This window comes from Oryctolagus cuniculus, chromosome 15, assembly GCF_051225735.1.
Source record: "Oryctolagus cuniculus isolate XC-2025 breed Fujian yellow rabbit chromosome 15, ASM5122573v1, whole genome shotgun sequence".
Taxonomy (NCBI): Eukaryota; Metazoa; Chordata; class Mammalia; order Lagomorpha; family Leporidae; genus Oryctolagus; species Oryctolagus cuniculus.
Genome location: NC_142881.1, coordinates 3,873,961 through 3,886,355, shown reverse-complemented (window position 1 = coordinate 3,886,355; position 12,395 = coordinate 3,873,961). Strand labels below are relative to the sequence as shown.

At 62.5% G+C, this 12,395-nt stretch overlaps 1 protein-coding gene across 10 annotated transcripts in view; it reads left to right on the top strand.

Annotated features, from left to right (window-relative positions):
• The window catches only part of PTPRE (protein tyrosine phosphatase receptor type E), a 158,101-nt gene that overhangs the window by 118,641 nt on the left and 27,065 nt on the right, over positions 1-12,395 (top strand). For 6 of the 10 annotated variants that reach the window (XM_051833517.3, XM_089313811.1, XM_089313812.1 and 3 more), the window contains 4 exons: positions 2,320-2,416; positions 2,650-2,723; positions 4,146-4,282; positions 9,572-9,662. In XM_051833517.3, coding sequence (XP_051689477.1) covers positions 2,320-2,416; positions 2,650-2,723; positions 4,146-4,282; positions 9,572-9,662 — 399 coding nt within the window. Of the gene's footprint in view, positions 1-2,319; positions 2,417-2,440; positions 2,577-2,649; positions 2,724-3,333; positions 3,589-3,657; positions 3,937-4,145; positions 4,283-9,571; positions 9,663-12,395 lie in introns of those variants that run through there. The other 4 variants (XM_070058283.2, XM_051833516.3, XM_089313815.1 and 1 more) reach the window with 4 other exon arrangements.

The window sequence follows — 12,395 nt, the reverse complement described above, 5'->3', positions numbered from 1 at the left end:
CGAGGGCAGGAGGTGACAAGGACAAGGACAGCCGACTGCTGGCCCTGAGCTCCGCCAGCAGGGGCTGCCCCAGGGCACAGTGGCGTACAAGGGTCCCCTCTTCCCTGCTCTGCCTCCCTGCCCCCTACCCCGCCTGGACGCCGACCCTTCCTTCCCCAGAGACCCAGAGACAAGCGTGTCACCCACGGCCCTTACTCCTTAGATCCTGAGGCCAGGCCGCCCCCAGCGCTCGCCCCAAGCCTGCTGCCTGCCCCGCTGGCCGGGCCTCGGCCACAGCAGATGCTACCCAGGAGGAGAGCTGTGGGGATGAGTGGAGTGAGGTCTCGGGGTTCTCAGGACCCGTCTGTACACGCATGTGCAAGCACACGTGTGCGTCCACGAGTTGCAGTGGGCAGACCGGTAACACCTGCGTGGGCTCTGCCCCGTGGGGCTTCGCGCATCTGCCGAGGGGAGGCCGTCCTCACTGACTGCCTCGGGTGCTCGCCACCAGGACAGGCTCCCTTCTCCCCCCAATCCCACCCGGCTGTGCTCTCTCCCTGGAAGTGAACTTGGTGACCCTGGAATTCCGTTCAGAGCACAGGAGCGTCCAGGGCACACAGCTCAGCCTGCAGAGGTGTCGAGGTTTTTGTTCTTGTGTTTGTTTTCCTCTGGGCCGCACTCTTTCTTAAGAAATGTATTCAAATCGAATGACTTGCAGATTCTTAAAAATTTGGAAGCTGTTACATAAAACCATGGACTTCACCTTTTTGGAAATTGAGACGCCCAGGTGCTCCGGGCTCCCCTTCCCGAGACCCCACTATGCTGGGCCCGACAGGGTGGGGAGAACCCAGTTCCCAGAGCTCCCCTCCCATGCCTGGTTTGGGACGGGGTCTTTGGGGCGTGTCATCTGTAGGCTCTCCTTGTCTGACACTGCAGCCTGCATGTCAGGAGGGCATGTGGAGGCTGGGCCCGTGGACCCTCCAGCCACCTGACCCGGCCCCCGAAGTGGGCTGCAGTAGGCGGGGCCTCCCCACTTCCTCCCGTCCAGCGGATCCACCCGCAGCAGATCCCGGAGGCTGACCCTGTGCCATGCACAGTGGGCAGTTTCACCCGGCGACGCCCCACAAGGCGAAAGGAGAGTGGGTGCTGGCCCCGAGGGAGGAGGGCAGTAGCCTGCAGCTGGGGCTGACGGGGCTGACTCGGGCGTGTGCACAGCTACCGCCATCCTCGAGCTGGGTCCCGGGCAGCCTGGGCTGGGGTCGGCTCCGAGAGCAGGGGTCGGGGATGCTCTCTGGAGCAGGTGTGGAGGTCTGAGGCTGTGTCACACCCCCGGGGCGCTATGCCATGGCAGGTGCCGGGGCAGAAGGGGGTAGCTGTGGGCTGCAGAGCCCTCCCGGGGCCACTCACTCCAGAGGGTCTGGGTTGCCCTCCAGAGGACGTACGCCGAGCCCCCTGTGTTCCGGAATGGTGCCCGGTGCTTCGTGGTGGAGCTCAGCGAGTGTCTTCAAGGGGCTTCCACAGAAATGGGGCAGGCTGGGGGTGGGGGTGGGGGGCGAGGCAGTCCCCAGCGAGCCTGCTCACTGCTGGAAGTGTGGGGTGTGCACTCCGAGGTGTCCAGAGCCCCTCTGGATCCACAGGAGAGGAGCCAGGTGGGCTTCCTGGAGGAGGGGGCATTCGGGATAGTCCTTGGGGAACGGGAATGTTCTGAGGGGGCGCGTGGCCCACTGGGGAGGAGCAGGAAGAGCCAGGCAGTGTAAGAAGAGGTGGCGTAGGAGGTGGTGGCCATGAGGCCACCAGGGCCCTCTGGAATTGGGGTTCGGGGCGGCAGCATGCGCTGGGCGGTCACAAGACTGCTGCACTATGTCTGGAGGTGTGCACCTGCCGCTGGCCGAGGGGAGCACCTGCAAGTGTGAAGATGGCCGAGAGCAAAGGTGGCGCCTTGGGCCCAGCTCCTCATGTGGCCCTGGCACAGGCTGTGGTGGGGGCACCGGCCAAGTCCCAGCACCAGGCCTGCAGGGCCCCCACCCAGTCCCAGGGCCAGGCTGCTAGCTTGACGATTGACGTCCTGCCCCAGCGGACAGCCTGAGAGCTGAGGCGCCCCTCCCTCCTCTGCCCCCGGAGTGGACAGGGCAGGCACTGGGGGACCTGGGCAAAGCCACGTCACCCACCCCCGGCCCCAGTTTCGTGGTCGATGTCCACGGCCACAGCAGAGCTGCCCGTTGGTCACCTCATGGGCCTTGGCGGACGCCAGGGCCAGGCCCGTGGTGAGGTTCTGGCGCCCAGGAGGGCAGGCTGAAGTGGCGACACTGCTGGGCCCTGACAGGCCTCTCCCCGCTGCAGGCCCCCCGGACGCCGGCGCCTCCCAGCCGCTGCTTGTCTGGCTGCTGCTGCCCCTGCTGCTGGGCCTGCTGCTGCTGCCCGCCGCCTACTTCTTTAGGTAGGAGTGTCCTGGGCTCTGACTCCCCCGGCCGGCTCGGATGAGGAAATGCGCTTCCTCGGGGCGTGGGGCGTGGGCTGCGTGGCTGAGAGCCGCAGTCGGCCAGGCCTGCGCTGGGCTCAGCCATGAGCAGCAGGAAGAGCTTCTCCCGGCTCACCTGGTGGGTATCCCTCGGCGGGGGGCTCCTGGCAGGCCTGGTGTGTGGACCCCTAATGAGTCTGTGCCTCTCAAAGGTTCAAGAAGCAGAGGAAAGCCGTGGTCAGCAGCGGTGACAAGAAGATGCCCAACGGGCTCCTGGAAGAGCAAGGTCAGCGGGCCCCGCCTGGCCGGGCTCCCCGGGAAACGCGCCTTTCGGTTGCTTGCTTGCTTTGATCTTTGGGGGGCACCTCCAATTCTTCCCGCTCTGCCGCTGTCATGGGCGCTGCCTGGATTCTCCTGCGGTCGTTACGCTTCTGAGCGTGCGATCTCTGGGGGATCTCAGCGCTCCTCTGCAAGGATGGGCTCCCCCTCCGGTGGGAAGCCACGTTGGAGACGTTTGCCTGCGGCTTTTGCGCACATCCTGTCGTTTCTGCAAGGTTTTGACTCAGAATATTTTTCCAAAAGGCCCTTGAACTTCAAAGATGAGACTGTGGGCCTCACGGTCGCACGGGTTCAGCTGAAACGGCCCCGTGGCAGGCTCCAGCTGGGAGGGGTGGGGGGGCTGCCCCCCAGGGCAGGCTCCAGCTGGGGGGGGCTGCCCCCCAGAGCGTCTCGTGCCGTCGGGGAGGGCGGCGCGCTGTCTCTAACTCCAGGTTCAGTTTCTCAGTTGTAAATGCCGCCTTCAATGCTGCACTGTTTTCCTGTCCCCGTGCTGAGGTGGCCGAGACAGGCACAGCAGACAGACCAATAAGTAGTGGTTCACGCCTGTGGCTGTAGCTTCCTGTGGCTGGCTTCCTACCTCACTGGGGCCTGGGGCGCATCCGTGCCGTCAGAATGCAGAAGAGGGGTTGGAAGCCACCAGGCCGCCGAGCTGCAGGCCGGCAGCTTGGCAGTGCTCCGGGACCTGCGGCCCCCAGAGCCCCCTCTGCGGGCCATGGGCGGGAAGAGGGTGCGGCCGGCGGGGAGCAGGGCCCTGCTACCGCAGGCCCATCTGTCTCCGGCAGCTCTTGGCTGGGCGCCAGCCACCTCTGCAGGTGGGGACAGGCCCTCTGCGAGTGTGGCAGCCGAGTTCTCACGTAGACTCTGTCAACAGCGCTCACGTCCCAGAAAGAGAGGCACAGGCCCGGGGCGTCTTCCTGCCTCTCTCTCCGACCATCTGGGCTTGGCTTCTCCTTTTGCACCCGCTCCCCGCGGTTTCTGGGCTGGGGGGTGTGAGGAGCCGTCTGTGCAAAGGAGGGGAGGCTGAGGGAGACCCTCACCCTGCATGTCCAGTCTCGTCTGCACTTCTACCTGGACGTCTGTGATTGGCGTGCCCTGGTTCCAAACCCAGGACGTGCGCTGGGCCGTCCTCCCTGCCGGGAGCCGAGCTGGAGGGGAGGCTGGTGGGTGAGGGAGCCAGAAGGGTCTTGGTGTCTCTGAGGGGGTGGGGGTGGGGCTCTGAGCAGAGGACAGAGGGGGGGATGAGGATGGTCTCCGATCCAGCTGCTCCCACCCCACGTAGCCCCGGGGAACATTGCAGAAATGCTGTCAGCCCGTCCAGCGATGAGTGTGGCAGGCTGTGGCTGAAGGCGCCCTCTCCTTTGACCCACAGAGCAGCAGAGGGTGATGCTGCTGAGCCGGTCTCCCTCGGGGCCCAAGAAGCACTTTCCCATCCCCGTGGAGCAGCTGGAGGAGGAGGTGCGCCTGCGCTCCGCCGACGACGGCAAGCGCTTCCGCGAGGAGTTCAACGTGAGTCCGGGGGGAGGGGGGCCGTGGCACTGTCCAGTGCAGGTGGCCCGCGACTCCAGCCCCCGTCCCCAGCAGCGGCTCCCGTGGGGCTGGCTTCCAGTGCGGTGCCCTCGTTTGAGACAAGACGGTGTGTGTGCCGTCCGGAAGGTTCCTGCCGGCTGAGGCACCCTGAGAACTGTGTCTGGTCAGCAGGGGCAGAGACGCTGTGAGCTCGGGGGACCAGGAGCCCAGCACAGGCTGACGGCCTCATGCTGAGAGCCGTGGATTTCAAGTGGTATCCCTCATGCGGGTCCCTCGTGGGGACCGCCTTGCGGGGACGGCAGCTGCGCCTCGGGCAGCCATACGTGTGCGTGCAAGCGTGGGCCCCGTCTCTGCTGGCCGGGGAGGGCTGACTCAGCCCAGGATTTGGCCAGCTGGGGCCTTCCCATGCGAGCAAATTGATTCCCTTTACTCCTACTTAGTACCTCCCCCTGTGCCACAGCGCCCGCCCCGTTAATTCTTAATTTAATGTCCCATTAACTTTGAATCAGCCGAATGTGTGGCCTGATGGAGACACAGACAGACAGACAGACACCAGGAAGTGCTTTCTCGGGTTCTATCTCCCACGCTCATCCCGTCACGCTCTGGGTTTTGTCGGAGGCATCGTCAGCTTTTGTGCCCGGCTGTGTGCTGAGTGCTGGGCCCCACAGCGGGCAGTGTCCACCACCCCAGCCGGCTCTGAGCCGGCTTCAGTCTCGCAGAGGCATGGGGGTGGGGCTGCCTTAATGACCCCCGGCTCAGGGGTGGGCTCCCAACCAGCCAGGTGTCAAGCAGGGGCTCTGTACACGCGCAGCTGACAAGTGACGTGTCACCGGCGGCAGCTGCAGCGCCCGGGAAGGTGGGGATGCGGTTAAACTTACTGTGCTTGTTTTTTAGCACAAGTTTCGTCTGCCTTTGTCTTGCTTCCTTTTTATTGTTTCCAAATGTGTCCTCTATAATTATTTTTTTGAGGAATTAGGTCAGATTGAAAGACAGCTCCTAGCACTATTGTCTTGCAATCTCAGCTTGACAAGAAAAGTTAATTCTGCGTTTCCAAACTAACTGCCCAAGTCTGCAGCCAGAGGCTCTGCCCCTCCTCCTCCCCACTTCCCCTCACGCTCGTCTCTCTCTGGGTGGAGGGAGGCTGGCGGTGGGGCTGCTGGCAGCGAGCCCCCCCCTGTCTCAAAAGTGAGGGCAGCCTCTTGGGGTGGGGCGGGGAGCAGGGGGTGGGGGGAGGCACCTGCCCCTGGCTCAGTATTTTTTTTCTTTTTTCTTTTTCTTTTTATTTTTTTGACAGGCAGAGTGGACAGTGAGAGAGAGACAGAAAGGTCTTCCTTTGCCGTTGGTTCACCCTCCAATGGCCGCCGCGGCCCGCGCACTGTGGCCGGCGCACTGCGCTGATCTGATGGCAGGAGCCAGGTGCTTCTCCTGGTCTCCCATGGGGTGCAGGGCCCAAGCACTTGGGCCATCCTCCACTGCACTCCCGGGCCACAGCAGAGGGCTGGCCTGGAAGAGGGGCAACCGGGCCTGGCTCAGTATTTAAGGAAGCTTAATGCTCAGGATAAGCCATATCCTCAATTTGTTTTTTAATTTGAAAGAGAGTTGGAGGGAGAGAGAGAAATCCCATCTGCTGGTTCACTCTCCAAATGCCCACAGCAGCCTAGGGGTGGAGTCAGAAACTCCGTCCTGGTCTCCCTCGTGGGGGCAGGAGCCCAGTCACTTAGCCAGTACCACTGCCTCAGAGAGCACTGGTGGGAAGCTGGAGACAGCAGCCGGAGCCAGGAATCAGACACAGCAGTCCTAACAGGCGGCTTCTCCGCCAGGCTAAATGCCTATCGCTGTCTTCTAACGCAATGATTAAAAATGCCAAAAGCAACACAAGCCTTCTTCGAGCACAGACAGCACAGTGTTCAATGAGGACAGCATGAGCTGGACTTCTCCTGTTCCTGGCACCAGTAACCGATTGTGTCAGTATTCAGAAGTTGAGCATTTGGGGCATCATGGATTTGAGGCATTCATTTGGAATCTTTTTTTAAATATACAACATGATGGGGCCAGCACCGTGGTGCAACTGCCACTGATACGGGTGCCAGTTTGAGTCCCAGCTACTCCACTTTCAATCTGTCACCCTGCTAATGCGCCTGGGAAGGCAGTGGAGGACAAGCCAAGTGCTTGGGCCCCTGCATCCACGTGGAGACCTGGAAGAAGCTCCTGGCTCCTGGCTTCAGATTGGCCCAGCTCCAGCCATTGAGGCCATTTAGGGAGTTAAGCAATAGATGGAAGACTCTCTCTCTCTCTCTCTCTCTCTCTCTCTCTCTCTCTCTCTCTCCCCCTCCCTCCCTCCCTCCCTCCCTCCCTCCCTCTTGCTTCTGTGTCTCTCTGTAACTAAGACTTTCAAATAAATAAATAAGTCTTTAAAAAGATTATACAACATAAGAAGATTGTTCCTCCCACTTCCTGAGGGTTTGGGTGCCCTGAGCCAAAGCCCACGCTCTCCCTGCCTCTGCACAGCCTCAGCTGATTCCAGACTCCCGCTGCTGGGTCACGGACGGAGCCGAGATCTGGTGTAGGGAGGAGCACTGGACTCAGAGCCAGCCGCTGAGACCTGGCACACGCTGCTTGGCGCTGCGTGACCAGCGGGCTCTCGGATGCCCTGAGCAGCAGCCTGAGTTTGGCTCTCCTCCTGCCCCACCCCGCCCCGCTCTTTCCCTGCCTGAGTTTGGCTCTCCTCCTGCCCCACCCCGCCCCGCTCTTTCCCTGCCTGAGTTTGGCTCTCCTCCTGCCCCACCCCGCCCCGCTCTTTCCCTGCCTGAGTTTGGCTCTCCTCCTGCCCCACCCCGCCCGGCTCTTTCCCTGCCTGCTGGCCGGAGTTCCTCTCCCAGAAGCCGCAGGAGCGGCAGAGAGGAGCCTCAAGTACTCCATCGGGCCGAGTCGGGACAGGCAATGCTGGTACTCCTGAGGAGGATAACACGTGCTTGGTTTTGGGGTCGGTGCGGTGGGGTGAATGCTGGAGCCAGCCTGGAGGGCTTGGGAAAGGTACTTACCCGGTCTGCCTCAGTCTCCTCATCCGTGAAATGGGGGCACCCTGCACCCCTGTAGGGCTTGAGTGACATGTAAGTGAGAGAAAGCAGCAGGCAGTTGGAGCCGGCACTGTAGCGTAGTGGGTAAAGCTGCCACTTGCAGTGCTGGCATCCCGTATGGGTGCTGGTTCGAGACCCGGCTGCTCCACTTCTGATCCAGCTCTCTGCTGTGGCCTGGGAAAGCAGTAGAAGATGGCCCAAGTCCTTGGGCCCCTGCACCCACTTGGGAGACCTGGAGGAAGCTCCTGTCTCCTGGCTTCGGATCTGCACAGCTCTGCCCATTGCAGCCAATTGGGGAGTGAACCAGCCGATGACCTCCCTTCCTCCCTTCCTTCCTCTCTCTCTCTTTCTCTGCCTCTCCTTCTCTCTGTGTGTAACTGTGGTTTTCAAGTAAAATAATAAATCTTTAAAAAAAGAAAAAGAAAAAAAAAGAAAGCAGCAGGCAGCACGCGAGTCCCTCTCAGGGCAACGTCGGCACGTCCACCACTGAGTCCCTTCACAGGCCCTGGAGAGACCCCACAAGGATGGATCACGGGCCCCGGGGAGGGTGGGGAGGGGGAGCCCCATCTCCAGACAGGCTCTTCCCACCCCTGTCCCAGCAAGGTATTGCTAGCCCGCTCCTGGGACCAACCCAGTGATACACAAAGCAGAACCGGCCTGATGCCTGCTGGGACAACGGGGGCCTCTTGCTACACAGCTGGGGGGGTGTCAGAGCCTGGCCCCTCCTTGCCATTCAGGCCCCTGTGGCCACGCCTCCACCCACCACACTGAGCCCCTTGCCCACCTGGGAGGAAGGAAGTTGCTCAATTTCTCACACGATTGTTGTCAATAGGCTACTTTTTAAAAAAACTTATTTATTTGAAAGGCAGAGTTACAAAGAGGCAGAGGCGCGGGGGGGGGGGCTGTCTTGATCCGCTGGTTCACTCCCCAGATGGCTGCAACAGCCAGGGCTGGGCTGATCTGAAGCCAGGAGCCAGGAGCTTCTTCTGGGTCTCCCACGTGGGTGCAGGGACCCAAGCACTTGGGCCATTGTCTACCGCTCTCCCAGGCCACAGCAGAGAGCTGGATTGGAAGTGGAGCAGCCGAGACTTGAACCGGCACCTGTAAGGGATGCTGGCACTGCAGGCGACGGCTTTATGTGCTACACCACAGTGCTGGCCCCATAGGCTTTGTTTTTGGAGCAGTGTTAACTATCCAGAAAAACTGTACAGAGATTAGGCCTTGTCCACTGTCACCACGCAACAGAAGCGCTGTGGAGGCTGAGGGCAGGCGGCCTGGCCCGGCCACTGTCCCTGGCACAGTAAATGTTGCCGCTTCTTGAGTCCCAGGGGACCCTGGGTCTGGCCAGTGGAAATGTTAAATGGGGTGCCGTGGGGTTCCGAAGATTCTCACTGTGCCCTGAGAGGAGCTCCCGTGAGCATGGAGCAGGTGCCAGCCCTGAGCAAACACAAGGTAGCTGGGGCCTGGCAAGGATCAGAGGTGGGCAGCTCCAGGGGTAGAAAGTTCTAGAAGACAGGGCACTGCGGTTGCACCCAGCTGGGTAGCTCATTGGTTCTAGCCTCTAAGCAAAGTGTTGGTTTCACACCTCAACCTCCTCATCTGAGCTAGGGGGTCCGTGAGGGCGGGGCTTCATGCTGGTGACATGGACTCCCTGGGGTCCTGGTGACATGGGTGCCAGTTCAGTGTCCTCTCCTCACCAGCTCCCAATCCAGCCAATGCCGCTGGGTCACGGGCACACCCGGGTCCTGAGCAAGAACAGAACTGTGTCTCGGTCACTCCCTTTCCTGCCCCTCTGCGTCCCGGGATCACAGCTCACTCTCCGCCCCCACCCCAAAGTCACAGCTTCCTGTTCTCAACTCCCTCGCACACCGCCTCTGCTCCTGTGTCCCGGGGTCAGAGCTCCGCCCTGGCCGGTCCATCTGTCCCGCAGACGATGTGTTCTGTGGGTGGAGAGGCGGGAGCCAGCGCTGCCTCCCCACAGCTTCGGGTCCCCAGCTGTCCCTAGCCCGGGGACCCTCGCCGTGGGCCTCACTTATCTGTGTGTCACTCGTTCTCTGCCCAAAGCCTGGTGCAGGATCTGCGGTCAGGACAGACGATGGGCAGGGGCGGGGTCCCTGGGCTGGGCAGGGGGCCGTGCTGAGCTCGGCCCTGGGTTTTAACAGTTTGGTGCTAACTCTGCCTTGTTTTCCAGTCGCTGCCGTCTGGACACGTGCAGGGAACGTTTGAACTGGCAAACAAAGAAGAAAACAGAGACAAAAACAGATATCCCAACATCCTTCCCAGTAAGATTTTTCTGTTTTTTTTTTTTTGTTTTGCGTGATCAGTGGTGTTTGAACTAAACTGCGTGTTGCCTTGCTGTCCGCCTGGTGACCAGGTCTGTCCAGCAAACATGGCTTCCCCGGGCTCCAGAGACTTCTTCCCCAGCGCCCGTCTCCCTGCACAGGGCACAGGGCACAGGGTGCAGGCTCTTGTCTCTGGCTGATAGGCCTGGGCCACGAGGGTGAGGGCTGCGGCAGGGCCACAGGACCCAGAGGGCAGCGCTCAGGCTGGCCCGCTGCTGGCCTCGGGCTGTGCTCCCCCCCGACTCCACTCTTGGCCACAGCAGGAAATCCCCAGTTTCTTGTGAAGCCCTGGACCAAGGGCAGAGACGACAGAATCATAAACCTACGGGGGTTTGCAAGGGGAGGACTTAGATCAGCGGGGGCGGAGGCACGGGGTTGGTGACAGGGCTGGGGAGAGACAGATGCGCATCGGGGCATCCCGTGACCTGTGTCTGGGTGGGCCCCGCGTGGGGGTGGCGTTCACCGTCTGTCTCGGTGCCAGGACAAGCCCTGCAGGTTCCCAGCAGCCGGGGCAGAGCTGACCTAGGAATGCTGTGACCGCGTGGAGCCCTCCCCTCTGGGCCCACGCGCCTAACGGAGCCCCAGGGCTCCACTGTGCTCAGGGTTGGAGGTCCTGACGCCCCGAACCGCCTCTCCCGGGCCATGTGCTGGGGATTGAGGGTGCTGGCTCTTAGCAGCTTCAGCGTGTCTCACCCAACTGCAAGTGTGCGGCAGAATCGAGTCCCCCTCTCTGTGGTCTCTGGGGCTCCAGAATTTGATAGAAACAGTACTTCCCACTTGATGTGCACAGTTTCTGCAAAGCCGTGTTGAAGGTGTGCGTCGGGGACCGAGGGCGGGTCAGCAGGCCACGGGGTGGGTGGGGGTGGGGGTCACACGGCTGAACTGTGCGGGTCTCAGCTCGGTCTTGAAGTCTGGGCACGTCAGGAAGGCCGAGGCCAGAGGGTCTGCTGTGGGAATGCAGAGCCCGACGGGGCCGCGCACACAGCTCCAAGGGCCGGAAGCCCACGGCAGGAGGGGCAGAGCCCTCCGGAATGATTGGCGCCAGGACACGAATCAGGGATTTGGGAAATGCACGTCGGTTTCACCAGAACGGAGCGCCTCGGCAGCTCAGCTGAGAGTGCCCTGTGCCACGCCTGTTCCCTGGCTTCCTGCTGCGTTTCTGTCTTAGCCACTAAAGCCACGCTGAGGCTGTGGGGTTCAGAGGGGCCTGGCGCAGGAACCACCTGCTCGCAGCCCAGGCTGCCGCGTCCGCCTCCCCTGGGGAGCCCCTTCCCCAGAGCTCCCCCACCCCCGGCCGAGCAGTCTCCTGCCCGGGCCGCGGAGTAAGGTGGCCCCTCCAGGGTGAGTCCCTGCCCCACGTTCCCCGGCAGCGCCACCCTGCGCCGGGGTGTGGTGTGTGCCGCACGGGGACACGGATTCCTGGAACGGTGGGTGTGGCGTCCCGCTGAGGCCCAGCGGGGTGGCCCGGGACAGCAGGAGAGCTGCGTCCAATTCCGGTGAGCAGCTTGGCGGACGTGGCGGGGCAGATGGCCTGGACCATGGGGCCAGCAGGCGGGGGCCCCCAGGGCCGCTCCGCACACCGCTGCGGGAGAGCCCTGCCTTCGCTCGGGGTCAGCAGCCCTCGTGGACTTGGCCACATTCCTGAATGCCCCTCGGGCCTGGCGCACAGTCAGCGCTGGGGCCGGGGCAAGCCGGGCGCTTGCGGCCTCCGGGGCCGGACTTTGGCCCTTAGGATAGCGCCTTGGCTGAGAGCAAGCAAGCGAGTCGTCTTTTCGGGACAAACGCCAGAGCTGATAATTTTAGGAAATGATGTTTCGAAAGTGAAGTGTGAATTTTTACAATCAAAACACAGGAAGCTGTCAGAAGCCGTGAGCTTCTAAATCTAACCCAGGGCTATTTTTGCCGCCCGCTCTGCCATGGCTGTCCTCAAAGCGTAAGTCGTCCCCAGTTCTCCGCGCGCGTCACACCGTGCTCAGCAGGAGCTATTTCTGCCACGGAGCTGTCAGCCCCCCGGGCAGGGGTCTCGTGGCGGAGGGGCTGCACGAGGCCTGAGGGTTGGTGCCGACAGTGCCGTGTGTCCCGTGTGTCGTGTGTCCAGTCGCCAGCCACGGCTGCCCCGACACCTGCACGGGCCCTCCAGCAGCAGCGTGGACACGGGGCTCAGCCACCAGTGCGCGGCCACCCAGCGCCTGGCGAGGGAGGCTGAGGTGGGGGCGCGGCCTGGGCTCTGCCTCCCCGGCTGCTTGCAGTCCTGAGGGGACCGTGAGGTTGGGGGGGGGGGCGAGGACACAGAAGCGCCCGCATAGCTTGCATACACAGGCACCAGGTGGCCACCCCGCCAGCCCGCTCCGGTTATCAGCAGCCTCAGAAACAGCGTGGCCCGAGCCGGGACCGGCCTGGGCCCAGGCGTCCCCGGGAAGGGCCGCGCGCACACGCAGGTGCAGGGTCTCGGGAAAGCGCAGGCAGAGCGGCCGCGCTCCAGGGGCTCTGCTGCCCGCACATCACCAAGCAGAGGGCAAGTCACGGCCCACGGGGCCCAGTGCAGCCCCGACGGACACCCCCCCACGCAGCGTGCACAGCACATGCCACACACACGCGGGTACACGCAGACACACAGGACACACGACACTGAGCACCTGCCACACAGCACACACACGGGACACACGACACTAA